Raw genomic sequence first — 20,179 nt, forward strand, 5'->3', positions numbered from 1 at the left:
CCTGCCCCAATCCCACTCGCTGTCAGTAGCTCTCTTGGTGGTTTCCCATATCCCACCTCAGGAAGGTTCCAAAATTTGCCAGCTCTCTCGCCTTTCTCTTGAATGTTTTTATTTAGCTGCAGCCTCAGGAAGGATCCAGAGAGAAATACCACACAAGCCAAGTTCTGGCTCATCTCTCAGCTGCTGAAATCCCCATCCTAGTTTTGACATGTCCTACTATGTTAAAATCACTGTTTTTCAGTAGCAAATTATTTAATTTTTTCATGGAAAAGACTTTATTTTATGCCCTGTGTCCTGTGCTTCTCTAATTCCTTTATCTTCACTACCAAAGACAGAAACAGAGAATTTTCTTAAACTCAATTCTGAAAAAGCAATGCAAAAGTAGCTCCACCTACACCTGTATCTACTTTTCATGGAGGCTTAGATTTTTCTCTGTCTTCTAGGCAATTTCTGCTCTGTCTGTTATGATATACTCTCATAATGCTCCTATGTCTCACATACCTAAAGCTATTTTTAAATATACCAACTCTTCCATTTTATTAGAAAGTGGAAGTTACTTATGGTATAAAACAGAAAAGCTTACCAAGAAAGAGATGAAGCTGATGAGTATGAATTATTTGGAAATCACTTTTAAAACTACTTCCCCAAGTAACAGTTTAAAGGCACTGTGGAGCCACACTTTATCCTAAATCTTTATACATTTCCTCCAGTCATTACAAAAGCATTAGCAGTCTTATTTCACACACTATTTTCTCCAAAGAAAACAGAATCAAGCACCCAGAATTCAGTCCTCCAGCCCCTGCATGACACAATGTCAGTGGCAGGACTACACAGACCATGACACAAATGATTGATCAAACAACACAGATCAGAAGAGGCTTTTTTTCAAGAATCACTTCCACAGAAACCCTGACATTTGGGATTTTTCCACTGTTATGAAGACATCAATGACTTCTGCAACTAACCCCCATTCTGCATCTAAGTTTGAAACCAAAATTACCTGGGGTCAGAGAAACCCTCTGATTCCCAGTTAACAGTTTCATATCTCCTCAATACATTTCTTTCCAAAATGTCAGAGACAGAGTCTGATCACTATTATTTTAATTAAAAATTAATAGTACTCAGCCTTTTAATACTTTGATCAGCCAAAGCAATGAGCACATAATAGCCATTCCATCCTGAGTGATCAAAGTCAACACTTTCAGTTGGAAGGAAGAATAAGTTGAGGGCAAATAAGGGCTGGCTCAGAACCAGGCCAAAGTTTTTTCAGGAGACTGTTGTCCAGCTTTTAAGAAACAAGTCTATGGCTATGGAAAGTGGTGTAATCAAATATTCATGATAACAGCAAAAAAAGTAACCTTGAGAAGAACAGAGAGTGGATGAAACAGCACTAAAATTTTTGCAAATTATCCAAAACAGGGTCAAATAATGAAGCAAAACAGCTGCTCAGTTCAAGTTGCTCCAAGTATTTAGTGCAATTTAATCTCAGCCATGGAAAATTCCATCAAGAACAGACATTTTTATGTATTTCACTCAGGTATATGCACAAGAACTATTTAACTGAATTTTCTGTGAGAAGGAAAGTAGCTCTTGGAATCTAAGAAGTTTGTGAGCATGTAAAACATGACAATTATATATGCATCAAGTAGATTAAGTAATTTTTTGTGCAAGCAAAATATGCTCTATGTTGGATTAAGAGGAAGAGAAATGATGACGACAGTTTTCTCCAAGTCTGTCAAAATATAATTACACCTGTAACTGTCTGGCAGCTGGTAAGAGCATCTTCTGCAACTGGGTTAGAAGCTCTTACCAGAGAAGATCTGCTAGAATTGTGTGACACAATTTCAACAGTGATCACAGACAGCGTGCTCTGGTTTCCCTCATGTAACATAATTAATACTTTCACTGCTTTTAGGCTAATTTGTATTAAGAAAAAGTTAAAAAAATACAAACGTTATTTTGTCTGTTATAAATTCCAAAACAAGGAAGAACACAGTAGATATGGCAAGACATTTGGTTTACTTTGTTCCTGAAAATACACTTATACAAGCTGCGACATCAAAAAATAACTTTATATAAATTTGCTAATACACCATTTCCTACACAGCAGGAAAGCTTCAGTAATCACATTTTATCTCCCATCACTTACGCCTCCTTTCATTTACCCAGCTAATAAGCTGTAACTCAAGGGTTTCCCAGTGCACTGTGAGGACAGCACTCACGGAACGCGCTCCTCACCTTGATCTCCCTCCTTATGCCAATTAAGGCACCAGCCCCAAACTTCAAAGCAGCGACAGCAAGTCCCAGCCCTGTGCCCCGAGCACTCTGCACCCCAGAGCCCCAGCCCCAGCCCTGCCCTGACTCAGCAGCCACCTCCTCTTGCTCTCTCACTCACCTGGTTTTGGCTTCCACACCCACGGAGGCGGTGGAGCTCGCGGACTCCTCGGACACGGAGTGCTGAAGGACTGGTGTTAGCTGCTTGCTGCTCTCCACTTCCGTCTGGGCATCCTCTTCTGCAGACTGCTCTTTGACTTCTGGGTAAAAAAGCACAAAAAGGAAAATATTTAATATTGTAGCTGCATCTGGAAGCTTTTCTTTGTGCAGAAAACATCCATTTTATTTACAGATAGGTTAACCTGTGTAAGTATCTTCTGCCACACAACAGAATTAGAAGAATAGGAAATTACCACATCTAGCTAAAACATGAAACTGGATGTTTACATTATTTCTGTAACACAGAGTACCACTGTGAACTAAAGCTGTTCAATAGCAATGAGGAATGGGGTGAGGGGAGAACTGTTCAGTGACGAACTTCATACAAGGCTGGAGTCATTTCCATTCTCCCCACATCTCTCACACACCTGCTGTGTCAGCCCTGAACAAACATCACAGTGAGCACACTACTCTGGGGTATGTTAAACCTTTTTTCCTCCTCTATTACCTTCAACTTTGTTCAATTCCCTGCAAATTCATTCCTGATTACACTAACTGTGCTGGCACAGGGTTGAGGAGGTGAAGGAATGAAGGATGTAGTTTATACCAGCTTAAACTTCATTCTGAACTGAAGGAACATAACCAATTTTTTAGCATACTTTTACATTTCCTTAGTTGTTAGTCAGAAAAATTAATATATTCATAGCTGACAATGCTAGATTTGACTACAAAGTTTGGTTTTACTCTGAAACATGAAACATGCCACTGTCTGTGCAACTTTAAATCCTGTTCCCGATCATTTCCCCCTTTGCTTGGAGTGAGTCAGGGATTTACCAGAAGGACATGGCAAAGTGCTGCTGCAAGTGCACCAGAATGCACAGAACAAGGTTCAAGGCTGTACAGCAACAGAATTTGGTGTTTCTGCACTCCTCCCTTGATTTTGAAACCTAAGCAACATAAAAATCACAAGACTCTATGACAGATGTGCTTTGACATATCCAGCTTAAGACACATGTGCCTCATCCTGCCTGTGTCCATGGCTTCTAGATCTGTCTCACAGCAGTGCCATTCTGGTCTCCTTCAAAATTCCCAGTGAACATGGGTCTGAGCTCAGAGGCCAGTACAAACAGCTCTTGCAAAGTAGTCCAGTTAGAGTAAAGCAGCAGATTATTTAGAAAAATTCAGCAGAAGATGCATTCACGTTTTTTTAAAAATTAACATACATGTCAAAATATAATTAAATATTGCAAAGGATAAATGACAAGTGGAGAAATGAAAGGGTAGAAGAATCTGCCACATGGGTGGGCATGCATAAAAACCTGCTACAAGCTTTAATCTTATAAATAAAACCAAGAAAAGAGAGGAAAATTCTCAGAACGTAAAACTGTGCAGCTTGGTCTGAAATACTGAAATCATATGCCTGCTACAGCACATGGAAAATGGGAAATCTGTCCTGTTTCATGCACAGAGATTTGAAATAAGATTTTTCTTTAACCTAAAGTGAACTCATTTAGGAAGACAATGTGTAACATTTAAAACTCTCAGTGAACACCTCAAACCATGGTGATGAGAAACAACATTAAGAAAAAAAAAATTCCTGGTTATGACTGAGTGTTCCAAGTATTTAGCTGAGCTAGTATAAATTGAAACTGTATTTCCTACTTCAGTTAAACAATTCAGCAACATACACCTGAAATGTTTTTTGGACACCTGAAACATCCAAAAGTGACTATGTCCAGAATCCCAATGGCTTGTGTTAAACCCCTTTCATCAACTTATTCTGAATAAACATGCTGGATCGTGATTTGACACTAAATAAATATCCCCTTGGGAATGCATCCCTTGTAATAGTAAATGTCTCAGTACGGAAAACAAAAGAAAATAAAGGCAAACCCCACACCCTCAGTTTTTGGCACATCTGAACAAACATCCCTGGATGTTTCCTGGATGAAGATTCCCGAAGCAGGCAGTGTCCAGCGGAGCCATTCACAACGGTCCGCGGTGCGTTTCCAAGAATGCTGGATCCAAAGGACAATTTTGTGCCAGCAACCCCCAAATTTCTAAATGCCACCTCAATGAAGAGAGCAAAACATAAACACCTAGAAGACAGGCAGACGCCAAAGCACTCAGAACAAACCCCACAGCCCAGCCCGGGACAGCCACGCCTGAAGCGCTCCAGGAAGACCACCGGAAACCCCGGCCCTAGTCTGATCCATCTTGGCCACCTTCTTTAACCTAGTTAAACTATGCAAAAGGAACTCTGGCTTGATTGTGTGCCTGCTGAAACTTTCAATCGAGTAAAGGAAAAAAGCCATTTACTCTCTGCCAGCTTTCAGCTCATTACCATGACTGGGCACCCAGCTCACCGGGAAGTTCAGGGGCGCTCTCAGTCACTCCCAGGAACTCTGGGCTGTGTGAGAAGACACAGATTGTTTCACTACACATGACAACTATATGAGCTTACATCCTTATGGTGCATTTCCCCTGCTGTTTGCTTCTCCAGAGAAGGAGGGACCCAAATTATACTAAATGAGACAAACAACATCTCAGTTGCTGTCTCTGCTACAGAGCAAACTGTGCCTCAATATGCCATTGGAAGACTGAAAACACACGGTGCTCACTAAACAGCATGAAAATTTTGTGTGTTGCTTGTGAAAAAAACTTTGTGAAAGTTTTCCTGAAGAAGATGAAGGAAGAACAGGAGCACTGCATTTCATGAGTCAATTTCTTAGTAGATGGATCACAGCACTGACCTGGCGAGGTGACATCTCAGATACACCTCAGAGATGTTCTTGGAAGCACCTGGCACATTATGTTTAATGAACATCATCAGATTTGGTTATGGCATTCTACTTTGAAGCTACTGGGAATGAAGGATCTATGGATGATTAGTAAAAGGGAAGCTCATTTGCAGATTCATATGTAATGCTTTATTTTGCATCCTCTTTTCATGATCATTTCTGGCACAATGAAGGTCTTGCCTATGTACAGTGAGTCAGTGGGGAGATTGAGATTAAAAAAACCTAGTTGTACAATTCCTCAGTGTCCCTAGGTTATTTTTTTCATGTCATTATCCTTTTCTAAAACTTTAGGAAAATACTAGGAAACACTGCACTTAATTTTTTTTAATTACTTAAATACAATTATATCCAGAATTCTTTCTCACCTGACTGCTGAGGACAGAAAAGCTTACTTTTCTTACTAAAAGAAAACCCCCAGAAGTAAAAGGACTAAAGTTCCTGTCCATATGGGCCACCAAAAGGCTTGAGACTTCCACATGCTATCCAACTGGAGTAACTCACAGAATCACATCTGGTAGAGGCTGGAAGGCAGCCCAGACCCACCTTGTCCAAACCCCTGCTCAAGCAGGACCACCAGAGCCAGCTGCCCAGATGGTTTTTGAGCATCTCCAAAGATGGAGACATGAAATACAAGGGAAAAAAATCAAATTGCCTAACACTGACAGGGGACAGATATGCAGGGAAGTCACTGGGACTGGTAAGATTTACAACATGTGTATTAAATTTCTCTTTTAATTAACACTTCCATCACATTTGCCTCAGTAGTATGTACACAGTGGTGGAAAGATAGTCCTTAGCTTTTACACTACTCAAGTTTTAGTTTGGGTTTTTTCAAGAAGGAGAAAAACACTTCACAGAGATTCAAAGATTTCTTATTCTTTTTATTCCCCTTTATAGAGCAGAATGCAGAGAACACTCAAAGAAAATAACAGCACATAGCACCCCAGCTGATTGACTACCCACCTTCCTAACAGTAGCTGGTCTCCTTATTTACATGTCTTATGTAGAGATTTACAACATTCTGAGTAATAATTGTGTTGATAATTTCCTGTTTTCCTCTCTATCTTCAGAGCCCTTAGAAACCTCTCCCCATGTGAGAAACACGTGGGACACGCAGGCTCAGCAGGGAAGCCCTGGTTTTTGTAAGCTCCACCTGTGGCAGGGTTTGTGGAAAGCAGGAAAATGGGGATGGCTGGGATTTTATTAGACCATCACAGCTTTCTTTGGGGATGTGATGAAGCCACATCAATTTAAAATCTAAAGCATTCTTTTGTTACAAACAATCCCTCTCTGTTTTCATAAGGCCCTATTCTACAAGTTACCTGGGTAAACAAAGCAAAATAAGGAGATGTATGTGTGGGCTCTGCTGTGGCAATCAGGCAAAGGACAGACATCAGCGTATCCAAAAGGGTTTTCTTCTACATACTCAGAAACTACCTGTCAAGTCAAAACCTAAAAATACCATTAGAGTTCTACCAGAAAAAAAAATCTTTAAAATTCATAATACTCATTATGAAGTGACACTTTAAAAAACCCCACAAAACAAAACCCCAAGCGCTGTCATAAACATTAAATTAATATTCTACTACTAAATTGATATTTAGGTGCAGCAAGTTGACTATTTAACTACTTTACTGTCAGACCTACTGATTAGGCAGACAATGAAGCACATGTCATGAGCTTCCAAAACTTGCACTAACACCAAGTCTTGCAGGCTGGAAAATACCAAGATCACCAAACACAGCAGGGACATCCCAGGGGCTTCCACTGCTGCCTACCAAGATGTTCTGTGAGAGAAAGTAACAAGGTTTTGAAGGCAACCACAGCTAATTTTGCACAAGGAAGGGGTAGTGCTGTGTCAGGGAACAGCCAAAGGGACCAGGTGCTTTGCACAGCCCCACAGGGGTCTGCAGAAATACACACACACCAAAATGCTCCAGGAGTTTGGCAGATAAAAACCAGGTCAGTGTAGCAACAATATGAAAAGAAACATTAACAAGGGAATGCAAACTATGAATTTAAAATGCCTCCCTGTCCTGGGTTTGGCCAGCATAGTCAATTTTCTTTTTAGTATTGGGTATGGCACTGAGTTTCGGATTTAGGATGAGATTTAATTTTGGTAACACATTGAGGTTTTAGTTGTTGCTAAACAATGTTTATTCTAAGGCAAGGACTCTTCAGTTTCCCATGCTCTGCCAGCAAAGAGGTGCAAAAATAAGCCAGGGGAGGGCATGGCCAGGACAGCTGACCCCAACCAGAGGGATACTCCACACCATAAAACACCACGCCCAGTAGATCACAGAATGGTTTGACTTGAAAGGGACCTTAAAGATCATCCAATTCCAACCTCCTGCCATGGGCAGGGACACCTTTCACCAGACCAGGTTGCTCAGAGCCCCATCCAACCCATCCTTGAACACTCAGGGAGAATGGGACAGCCAGAGTTTCTCTGGGGAACCTGTACCAGGGGCTCACCACTGCTCCAATCAACCCTGGGGTTTTACCTTGATCCAGTTCTCCTCCTTGTCCCCATGGGGCAGGGGGTGAGGAGGCACCTGTGTGGCACTCAGCAGACAGCTGGGATAAACCACGACACTACCCAGTACTATAATTAGCAAGTTTCACTCACGGTCCCAGTTTAGGAACAAAACAAGTGTCCACTACTCAGAGTTCATAGTTCTGTTACTGCTCTGGACACAATGTGATAGCAACATCACCTCTTCTGCCAGTGGCTGAGGAAGTCAAATGCACAGATCTCTTAGGTGCTGAAATCTTTTACAATAATCTAAAAGAGGGTAGTTTTAGATTACTATTAGAAAATAATTCTTTTTGTGAAGGTGGAGAGACTTTGGCACAGGCTGCCCAGAGAAGCTGTGAATGCCCCATCCCTGGAAGTGCTCAAAGGCCAGGTTGGATGGGGCATTGAGAAATGTGGTCTGCAAGTCCCTGTCCATGGCAGGGGGGTTGGAACTGGATGATTTTTAAGGTCCTTTCTAATCAAAACTATTATATAATTATCTGATTTACATACTGTAACAGGTGCTAGATGGAGACGAGAAGAAAACCATCAATTAGTTATTCTTGTTCTGTACATTCCACTGTATATTTTGATAATTTTCATTCAAATGAGCTCTTAACTGCTCTTAACTGTAAAATACATTTAGTACAGAAAATAAATGAAAATTTTGTAATAGTTGTAAAACAAAAACAAGATTCTCAATGTAGGACCATTTGAAGTGTAATTCTGGTCACCCAAATAACACAAAACCATATTATGGATAACCATAACATGGAACCTCCACGACTGAGGAACTTCCTAAGCCAGGAGTGGTATTCAACAGCACTCATCTGATTATTGTTCCACTCATTTATTTAGGTCTTCTTGAAATCCATATCAAGTTGTTCATGCCCAAAGCATCCAGGAACAATGAATTCTGTAATTGCAGTAGATGCTGAGTGCAAATGCACCTGCCCCTGTACTCTATGAACACCACCTGATGTCCCCTAATTTCTGTGTTGCACAACAAAACGAGTCCTTGTACCCTGTCCATTTTCTCCATTACCACTCTTTTTTGGACCCTATTACATTTCTCCTCTGTGAAATCACTTCAGATTGAAGGTTTTACCTTAACTGATCCCCACACAGAAGCTATTACTTACTTCTTGTCATACTTGTTGGCCTTTCCTGTGCTTTCCCAATTACAGCTCATCCTTTTGGAGAAGGCAAAGCAGAACTGCACGTGACATTTAACATGCCAAGGGTTTATAAAGCAACAGTAAAAAGAGGAAAAAAACCCTCGCTGATGCTTCATTCCACTTATCTCTTTACCAGTAATTCCTAGAATTTCCTTCTCTCTTTAACTTATGAAAGCTTCTGCAATTCTCAGAAGAACTGAAGCACCACTTGCTCAGGTAGCAAAAGCTATTTGAGAGTGATTTTTGTTTATATAAAAGCGGTATGGTAATTTTGCTCTGCATGTTCCTTTACATGAATGACTACTGAATTAAGAGTCATTTAATGGGTACCTCTCTTTTATTATTTAGAATACGTTAGTTTTACCCACTATGTTCTTCCCCTTTGAACCTGACCTAGGAAAGGGTTACCAGGGTAGGTGTTTGTGGGACTACAACACCAGCCTGATTTATAATGTGATTTTAATTCATCAGCAGTGAATTTCCCTTCTATTTCTTTTACCCAACTGAAGAGTCATCCTCAACACAGCATTACTGTGAGAAAAATTAAGACAAGTCTACAGAATTAGCAAGTGGTTCCTGCTCATGGCAGAAAGGATGGAACAAGATGATCTTTGAGGTCCCCTTCCAATCTAGACCATTCTGTGATTCTATGAACCAAAGCATGCACAGAGCAGCCCCTCTTTCCAGTGAGGAGAAGAGCACATAGCACACAAAGCACATGCAAGTATTTCAATGTATTTGAGTGGTAATGGCCATGCAGATTTTCCATTTCATCACTAATGACACAGCAGCAGAGTCAAACATCAAGGTAATGGAGAAGTTGAAAATTCTAGGTCCTGGGAAACTTTCAAAACCTGTTGGATTATGTTTAACAAAGCATTGGTTTGATACCAAAACTGCAAAACCACTACTGAATAAATAAGCAAAACCAGAAGAGTTGCATTTGAGAAATAACCTCCAGAATGGAAAACTCAGTGAGGTTAAAACTGATTTGGAATTAACAGATGCCACCAGGTGATTTCAAAACACCTGAGACACAAATATCAGTCAGAAGGCAAAAAAATCAGATTTTTCTAAATGGCCCATTTTAAGTGTGCATGATGATAAACGGTTTTATTGAGTAAGCCCATAATGGTTTAAATGCAACTATCAAGTAACCTCCTCTTTTGTTTGCTTTCCTCATTACAAACAAATTACCAGAATATAAAGCAAAAATAATAAGATGCTTATAATAATTACAACAACATGCTTCAGTTCTGCTAATTTTTCCAGTGGCTGAGCAGGTAAGAGTCAGCAGCACAAGAAAGAAGAAATTACTCCTTTTCTAATGAGTACACAGAATATTACTTGCCTTAAAAATATTTAAGTGCATTTCTAAGCATATATTTGCCACAAATTGTACGGCCAAGTTTAATCTACAAAAAAAGCACTCAGTGGTGTTAATTCTTCCCTTCATTAATTTGAGAGAGAATGGGTGGTAATGATGAGGCCAAAGCATCTGCCTGGGTTTTAAAACTGGATTTTGGTATTAAAACACATTGCCAAGAGCTTTTGCCATTGATTCACCCAGACCAGGATTTGCTCTCAGGTGTGTTTTGCTTTGCTTCAATGAGAGGCTCTACTCAGTAAGGTTCATATGACTGCAAAAGGATGCCTGTATTTCCTTTAATAAGCAGGATATTGCAGAATTTTCTTCTCTAGGAAAGTGCTTTTCAGGCTGCTTCAAAGCTGATGAGACTCTGAATTAGTCCAAAAATCCCTGTCAACATCTGCATTAATAACTTTCCTCCACTGAGAAGTGTTTGTTTCTGGTTCTTCAGTGCTTTGCCCAGAGACAAATGAGTCTGGTCAGAGAAAGCTCCATCTTCAGGAAGTCAATGTAAAGTCCAACAAGAAATGAACTGGCCAGGCAACATCACTGGATCTAATAAAAATGTTACTAACAGTAACTAACAGTAGATAAGGAACTACTGGTTGATAAAATCATCCAGTTTTTTTAATGTATTATCAGAAGCCTCTGAACACCATGGGGAGTTGAGGGTCTGGTAGAAAGCACTGCTGTAAGAGCTGGTTGACATGGTATGGATAGTTAACAAAAGAAACACCTGACCCAAGAAATTCAGCAGTTCAAATAAACTTATTTTATTGCATTTCACCCAGATCTGATTCTCAACATTTTTATGGGACACAGACAGGAAGAATTACAGACTCTAGAATGAGTTGGGATATTTCACAAGTGTTCTCCAAAAAAAAAGGGAATAATCAGATAATTAACATACAGAATTCAGTTTCAACTTAAACTCAGAGCCAAGAAAATATCAAGTACAGAAACTTGCTGAAACTAACAGAAGATGGGGAAAAGAAACAGAAGCCAAGTCTTCATTAGTAGCAAAAGGGCTACCAAACCTACAGTAAGCATACCAGGAGCTTCTTGGTGTATTATTTCTTTCTTTGGATTAGCAGTTTTATATTTGCATAGATCCCTGTGCACAAAGACCCATGCTTTCCAGAATTTTCTGGTTTATATATTTTTGGCCATGAGAAATTCACTCAGCAGAAGAAAAATGTTCTTACAGAGATGAGGAGCACAAGAGGATCCAGAGGGGAACACAGCATTTTGCAGCAAAAGGTCTTTCACGGATAAGCAGAAAAGTGGAAGGTGTTGACAGCTGGAAGGTTTGACAGGACCAGAGGCACCAGGCACAAACAAAAACACAGGAGGCTCCCCCTGAACATCAGGAAACCCTTTTTTTACTGTGAGGGTGCCTGAACACTGGCACAGGATGTGCAGGGCAGGTTGTGGAGCCTCAAGCCTTGGAGATAAAAGCTCCTTGGAGATAAAAGGTCTGGACATGCCAGCTCTAGGTGACCCTGCTGGAGCAGGGCTGTGGAGAAGATGATCCCCAGAGGTCCCAGCCATCCTTAACCATGCTAAGATGCTGTGGTGCCAAAATGATGGGAAGAATGGGAAACCACAGTATCAGCTGGATAGAGAAACATCAGTGTAACATCACTGGGAGAACCACAGTGAGGAAAAATGAAGGAGCAGACAGCTGGAAAGAGCAATACAAAGCTGAAGAGCAGAACAGACATCAAGTGAGAGCCAAAGGATCAGCAAGAGAGACAAGGCTGGTGGGTAAATGAAAGGAGTCTGTCCTGAGGTTTACAAGAAGCTGAAAATCTATTGATTCAGTAGAAGCAGTTGTCAACACCCTTTTTTCAGGAAAAAAAGTTTACTTAGCTCCAAACAGCTCTTTTTTTCCAAATTCCAGAATTTCCTTTCTCTGATTCCAAATCCCTCCTCCTCTCTTTCCGTCCTTAAGAATTCATCTACACCAAAGGGAACTTAGTACTTGGCAGAAAAGGGACAGGGCTCAGGAATTGCTGCAGTTGGCAGGAGAAGCAGCCATACTGAACTGATCAGAGCAGCACACGGCTCACCCTGCTCCGCTTCCAACTCTGCCTCACTTCACATGTGAGATTACAGAATTTTGGGAAGGGCAGTAACTTGTTTCCCGAACTGCAATTAAAATGACTGTGCCTCAGCATTGCAAAAGAGCCCCTTTGGGAAGAATTTTTGTCTTTTTTTTTATTTAAACAAACATTTGTGTCAACATTACAAATGGAAATAATGTTTAGTACTTGCACACTCCTTGCTTTTTCTCCCCATGAAATATTTGACAGCTACCAAACCTATGATTTCTTTATCTTCAGTAGGATTATATGGGGCCTATCCTTTTTTCCCTCCCTGTGAGAGGAGTTCTTACTCCTCCTGCATTGCTCCCTTCTCCCTAAAAGCAAAGCTCATTATACTGAATACAACATTAATAACATGTACTTCTCTCATTTTATGAATCTTAATTAAATAAAACAAAACAGAAACAACCTCAAAAACTCAGACTCACACAGTAAAAGAATTCCTGATTATTCTCAACATACAAATCTAGCAATGGAAAGGAAGCTAGGAACACAGAGACTCAAAATATGTCACAAATCAAATGTCAAGATCTTTAGACATTTAATTTCAACTTTTGTAATATTACTATATTGTGTTTTGGTTTGCCAACTACTGCAAAAATTTTCTGGCAAGACAATTCTTTGCAAGCATAGAAAATAAAACCCTTTTCTAGTTGAACCAAAAATTAATAAACTAGTATAGAAATACCCTTCAATTTAATCAAAGTTTTAAAAAGAGAAACAAACTGAGATTATTCCTTCTCCCACACTTTTGTACTAACTCAGGTAAATGCTTAGAGTAAGTTTTAGAGGCAGCACCCTTTTCAGATAATATGATTAAACCTCTAGCACGTCACATGGTGCCCAGCTTTTAAAAATAACATAATTGTGATTCTGTCTCTATCAAACTGCTCAACATGATAATGCTCTTTCAAGTCTATCTTGGTTCCCCTGCACAAATGGGATTTCAGACATATGTGTTTTCACTAGGCATCTTTTCAGTGAGGAGCACAGTCTGTAAATCCATCCTGGGCTCAGCACTGAAGTGATGGTGCCTCACTTCCAGCAGCAGACCTGCTGGAGTCGTGGTCCATGGGGGTTTCCAGCACAGTGCTCCTACTGCCCACTCCTTCAGAAATGGGTATCAGCCGCCTGTGACACTCAGGATTATTCTGATGAAAGATAACGGAGAGAATTATCTATATGCACTCTCAGAGCCTTAAAAATAATTATGTGTTCTTCTCTCTTCTCAATCAGAAACTGCTCTCAGGTTTCCGTTGAGTAACTTTGTTAAAAATGACAAAAGCGAAAAAACCAAAATACAGCTATCATTGAATTCCCTACACAGTAGTGCACCAGTTGTTAGGTTTGAATTTATTTTGGGTTTTTTTTTCTTCTTTTCTTAAACATATTTAAAATTTATAAAACTTATCACTTTAAGGGGACACTTTTTGCCCCCTTCACTGACTTTCATAAGAATGCGTCTACCACACAGGATAGGAACAGTAATCATCATCATAATGTAATATTAATGATGCAATAATAGAATTAGAACTAGTCTTCCTTTACCCTGCTGTGTTTTTCTACACACAAATACCTGCTCCAACTTTTTCACTTATATACTAATTTATTAGCCTATTAACTAGTAATTACCTACTTGGAGAAGCTGCAAAAGATCACCCAAGTTCACTACCACCAGCAGTTTTATTTGCAGGGGCGGCAAAACAAAGGGCAGAATAAAACAATAAAACATCCCTGAATTAAGCTATAATTTAGGCTCCTTCCCCATGCCATTAACACTTGAATTCAACACAAGTTGTGACTACACACTCCTGACACTCCCCAAAGCCTCGAGTCACAAGCACAAAGACTTCCCAGCACCATTCCACATCTAGCAAACACAAAGCCCATCCAGCACACACAAAGCCCATCCTCAGGAGAATTTCAGCCTCCTCCTCTGTGGCTTTCACCACAGCAGCCAAGCTCCTGCTTGGCCCATGAAAAATGCTACTGCAAAAATGGCTCTTCTCAGGTTCTCTACTTGTTGTCCCTATAAATCTGCACTAAGCACAGATCCTTGACTTCATCTTTAAGGACTTCACTACTCTACCCCATCCACTCAGCAGCTTTGAGAGACCTGAACAACTCCATTAACCCAGAAATGACATTTCCAGGCCATTTCTGCCCTGACCAACAGCTTCTTCTGTTCATGTCTCTGTGCCTCCTTCCACTTCTCTCAATACACATACAGGGCCACCTAATTAAATTTATAAATCCTTAGGTTTCAATGTATTTTCAAGGCTTATTTCTGTCAAACCAACAAACTTCTGCCAAGTGGCCACAGCATCATCTTTCCTGGTGGGTTTCATCCTTCTACACTCAGTCTCTGGTTAAAAACAGGGAAATGGCTACAGACACGTGCCTGGCAAGGAGATGACAGCTCTTCACCATGGCCTTTATCTCATGTGTTGGCTCATCTGTTTGTCTCTTTAGGCTCCTGAACTGCCAGAACAGAAATCACAAACTGTTTCAACAGTACTCGGTCCAGAACAATGAGCTCCCTCTGGTAACTGAAGCATTTGGGTACCACCACAACAAATATTTACCAAAGCAAGAACAGAGATTTATCCTGTTTCCTAAGCAGCAGCAGGAAGCATTAGCCTTTGGTTATCCTGGTTATCCCTTTGTTATATAGACTGCTGTAGTCAGCTGAAGACACAGGTCAATAAGTAGTAGTGTATTTTGGCAGGTATTCCAAAAACAGCAGCTGCCACTTCAGAGCATTTGTTTTGTTAGATACAGCCTTGCAAAAGTAGGAAAAGAACATCTACAAAGAGATTCCCATTACACTACTTAAAAATAATAGCTTCGATAGCTTTAAATTAATATAGGTTTAAATATCAAGGTTTAAATCTGCCCAAATGGCACATCTCGTACTACTAAATGGAAGAAGTATTTCTTGTCTACCAAAGTCCTGCATAACTAAATGCATTTCTGAGAGAGAAGCAATACCCAGAGAGCATCAGCACTATATTCTCAGTACCTGTTTCCACAGTGTTTTCTGTTTCTGCTGCCTCCAAACCATCCATACTGTCTTCATCCTCCACTGCAGTTTTTCCTCTACTCCGAGGCCTGCAAACATAAGAAGGAAAAAATTCTTAGACTGAAAGCATTTGTAAAATTAGGATTTAAATCACTTCATTTTGAGGGATGAATGTCAGCACTTAATTATGTAACTTTCAAGCTAACCCATTATTTCAGTCTTGTACAAACTGGAAGTCCTCCCCTTTGTCCCTGCTCTAGGTTTCTGTCCCCAGCAAGGTACACATGAATCAGCAGCTGGTCCCTTAAGTTTCTCTGATTCTTCTCACAAGAAGAATACAATAATGAATTTTACTGATCAAACAACAGACTAACTCAGCCAGATTTTGACACAAGCATCCTGTCTGCTCCACGTAAAATTTAACTACAGAGAGGTAAGAGAGAACACTATCCAAAATTGGGGTAGTAGCTACTACAAAATAGAGACTGATCCACGCAGAGCACCCTTGGAAGAAATTTCCATAGAATAATAATGATGCTAAAGCAATGAAACTGAAACACACATTATTTTCAGTGAAACAATATTTTGACACATGAAGTAAAATGTTATGAGAGATGACTAGATGTCATCACATTAAAAAAAGTCATCACGTGAGGACAGCCTGTCAAAACTAAAATACCTGGCAGATTTGTTTCAATTTCAACCAAGGTCTGACGGAAAGCAGACAGGTTTGTGCCACAAATTCCAGCCTTTTCTCCCTGCCTGGCTCTTCAGTAACTATCATGGTGGGCTGTTGAGAAGCCCAGGCATCCAGATTCCCAGCTGTTCAGCAGCCCATTTGAAAGGGAGCCAAGAGCTTGGCAACTCGCCTCCCAAATTTTCAGGCTACTTGGCAACCTGCCTGGCATGCTGACGGAAAGCCTGGGAGACCCTGGGAGCTTCTGATTCCAAGTACACAAATTTTGAGCAGTTTGGGGCATCTCAGCAGTTCCAATGTCCAGAGCTCCCAGGCAACCATTCACCCAACCAACACGCCTTGAATCGGCAGGCCAGCGCACGGGCACCCCGCCTGCCCCCCCAGACAAAACCCCTCCAGTTCCTCTTTCACTGAGCATTCTGAAAGGTTTGGGTTTAGTTCTGCATTGGGGAGAAAAGGTTTTGGGTTTTTTTTCTGAAGCGATTAAATCATTCCAAAACCAGCATTTCCTTTTTTTGTACAGTCTCTTATAGCACTTTGGTCCGTCCAAACTATTTCCGGAGGACTGGATCTGCTAAATCAGCTACAGAAGAAATGCTATCATGCAAAGCCTTTGGTTCTCTTGGATCAAAGAACAAGGCAGAACTGGAACCATCTCTGGAATCCACAGGTTGCTCTCCTGCTAGAAGAGGATTGATTCTCTTGGATTACCTAGCAAGACAATCCCTTCAGATTGTGTTGGAACCATTTTAGTCTCTGTGAAGGAGGAAAAGAAGAATTAAAATGAGGCTCAAACCAAAGTCTGAAAACCTCCCACTCAATTTACAAAGGAGCCGGGTAAAAGGGAAAAGCAAGAAGAGATTAAGGACAGGAGGACTTTTCTTGGCATCCCTATAAAGTTTTTTCAGGATAATGCTGAAAAACGTGAGCACAGATGGAATCCTAGGGATTACAAGGTTATTGCTCCCCTTGCCTGCTTATCCATAAGCAGTGACAGCACATCCAGAACACACAAAATAAGTAACTGCCCTCTTATGAGAGACAGAAGAATTCCCTTCACTTATTTGCCACTTCACAAGCTCCCGGAGTAGTCTCTTAAAACCCATGTTTCACAAGAATTCAAAGCAGAATAAACTGCACAGTGACCAGATAAAGTGTCTTGCACTCCTCCCTGCAGCCACAGCATCAGCCCATCCAGGAGTACAGTGACCAGTGAGCTGGCCAGAATGGGGACATGTTTTGGAAGTGGGAAGGACACAAACACTGCTGGCAGCAGCATCTGAGATGGTCAGAGAGATGAATTCCCATCCGTAAGAAAGAGTAGGGAGTGGAGCAAATGGAATATCACAGCCACTGGATAGAACAGGCTCCTCCAGCAAGACTGAGATACAGCAAGGAGGGTAACACTCCTCTAACAATGAGAAAAACTAAGCAGCAGGTAAAGAAGCCAAAAGCATTTAAGTATTAAATTTCTTGCAGCTCTTCACAACATCCCAGCACATCATCCAGTGAAAGGATAGGAATGCAGGTGAGTGAAAACACTTCCCTTGGTGCAGGAATGCTCAAAAGCTTTACAGAACACAATCAGCTAAGGACAGGGATTATTTCTAAATCCCATCCCAATTATTCTTCTACCAACTACCTGTCTGCAATGCAAAGTTACAAGTCCATACTAAACAAGGATTACTGCAAAATCATCACAAACAAAAACGATAATTCTACTTTTTCATAGATACCGCTTTTCAGTATTCCCCAATACAACCCTGGACACAAAACTTGCTGGATAGTGGAAGATGATGATTGTTTATGTTTATTTAATAATTTAAAGATGAGTTTAGATTTTCTATTGAATTACAGTTCATGTATTAAACACCAAAGTACCTCACAATGTCTTTTTAACGTTTTGTTTAAACAAGAGCAATATTCACGCCTTGAACTCACTATTGTATTTTAGGAACCTATTTAACACCAAGGAAAAGCAGAGGTTTCAATTAATTAAACATAGCTGCTTCTTTCAGCAGAAGACATAACCACGTCTGGTGTTTCCTTGCCATTCCCCTCCCCCAAATATTCTACAAAAAGCCTTCTTAATGTTGTGCAGGTTTTAAATAAAACTGAAGAAACAGTAGAAAACACGGTAGATTATATCGTTAACTTATTTTTGCTGCTTACATTCATTTCCCAATCATCAGAAGAGATTTTATAGCCTACAAATTTATGTTTGGCTTAGAGCAAAAGATAACTCAAGTCAGAAAACAGTGAAATATACACTGTACTGACAACTATAATTTAGTGTTTCCACAGCAAATGCCATTTGAGAAGGCCATATAGCACACCTAATCGCTGCAATCAGCATTTGTAATAAGAATGGATTGTTTCATGCTATTTGCATTAAGTTTAAACATTTTATTTAATAGTTTTATACATAAAGCTTTTGGCTGATTTGCATAACATTGCATTTTTCCACTGACAAACCCTGTTAATTTTTTGTTTTTTCTCTACATTTATTTCCACTTGCCCTTAAATACAGTGGGAAAAGCAGCCTGTGCTCCATTCTTTGCCTGGAACTTGCTTTCTTCTCAAGTTCATCCTTCTGAAGGAGGATGTGAGAAGCCAATAGGGGAAAGATGGTGTGGAGGGCCAGTTTTCAGAGTTTTAAAGCAATTCTAAAACAACAGCCCATGACTATTGCCCTTCACCCACACGAAGCCAGGCAGTCCTGAAACATAATTGCTGTATTGAACACCACAGCCTCAGCTCTGCTCTAGATCTTGAAGCCCAACCCCAAACTTTCCTACCAGGAGGAGTTACTCCATCACCCCAGCAGCTCAGAAATATTGAACACAGATGAGCCACGTCTCCTACAGCTCACAACAGCCCCAGAACAAAATGTACAGGCAGAGCCTGACCAATGCACACTCTGGCAGAAAACAATAAATATTAGTCAGTGGCCAGGCAGGGAGCTTGGTACAGGGGCTGAAGTGCTGCCAAGGTCCCTGCCATGGCTTCCTTGCCCGCCTTTTTCCTACAACAGAGGTCAGTTTAGAAGGAAAAAAAACAAGAGCACGTCTCTTTCTGCTCAAAAGAACAGATCTGCTGAGAGAAATAGAACTTCTTGAAGTGTTTAAAGCATGTTCAGCATTTTATGGAATAAAGTCAACAACAAACTAGACTTTTTTATTAATACATGAATATAATTACTCTCTACAATAATTTTGCTCCTCCTTCGATAAAACAGAGTCATTTATCCAAATCCTTTGTGACCCACTCTTCAATTTTTTTATCAATTAGCTTTTTCAGCTAATGCCTTTCATTAATCTCCATCTTTAAATATACCACGGTAAACAAAAATCTCGTAATTCTTCTCTGGGTAAGCAACTAATTAAATTTAGCCCTGAGGGGGAAGAAAAGCCCAGAAAAACCTTCCACAGGGCTCAGCAGAGAATTAGGTAGTCCCTCTGCACAGGGGGAAAGCCCTGCTGAGGCTGCCTCAAAGCCCTGAGGACTTGGATACCACTGGGACATCACCAGGTACCTGAGCAGCTTCTGCTGAATGCACAGAGAGCAGCACGGGAGAAAATGGAAAAGTCTCTTATTCACCCGACAGTAATGAAATACTGTTTCTTTTCTTCCTTTTTTCTGCATGATTTGGGCTTTTTTTTTTAGTGTTTTGTTTTGTTGTTTGTTGAAAAGTCACAGCAATAGCATCAAAACTGGACAAGTACAATGTAGGTCAAAAGTACATCTTGGATCTTACTCATTCTTTCCACAAAGTGCTCAGGAATAAGGCCATGGGCCAACATTTCCTGGAACGCATGAAATAACTGACAAAGCTACTATCTTCAGATGCCTGTCACTGCCAGGACTAGTTTATGATTACCCAGAAGTTACTGCCAGACACCAACTTTCTGTAGGTCTTCCCTAAGTTGCTACCAACAAAACCATGGGACAGCTCGTTCAAGACCTTCTATCAGAACTACCCTACTCACCCTGTGCAGTTTGTTCCAGGCTTAAGAAAACAAGATCCACTTGATCTTGGTGTACAAGATCCAC

General features: G+C 40.5%; 1 protein-coding gene across 13 annotated transcripts in view; it reads right to left on the reverse strand.

Annotated features, from left to right (window-relative positions):
* KMT2C (lysine methyltransferase 2C) overlaps positions 1 to 20,179 on the reverse strand; it is a 187,325-nt gene that overhangs the window by 125,129 nt on the left and 42,017 nt on the right. For all 13 annotated transcript variants that reach the window (XM_064430461.1, XM_064431113.1, XM_064430643.1 and 10 more), the window contains 2 exons: positions 15,430 to 15,518; positions 2,396 to 2,534 (listed from right to left, as the gene is read on the reverse strand). In XM_064430461.1, coding sequence (XP_064286531.1) covers positions 2,396 to 2,534; positions 15,430 to 15,518 — 228 coding nt within the window. The remainder of the gene's footprint in view (positions 1 to 2,395; positions 2,535 to 15,429; positions 15,519 to 20,179) is intronic.

Source organism: Passer domesticus, chromosome 1, assembly GCF_036417665.1.
Source record: "Passer domesticus isolate bPasDom1 chromosome 1, bPasDom1.hap1, whole genome shotgun sequence".
In the NCBI taxonomy this organism is placed as follows: Eukaryota; Metazoa; Chordata; class Aves; order Passeriformes; family Passeridae; genus Passer; species Passer domesticus.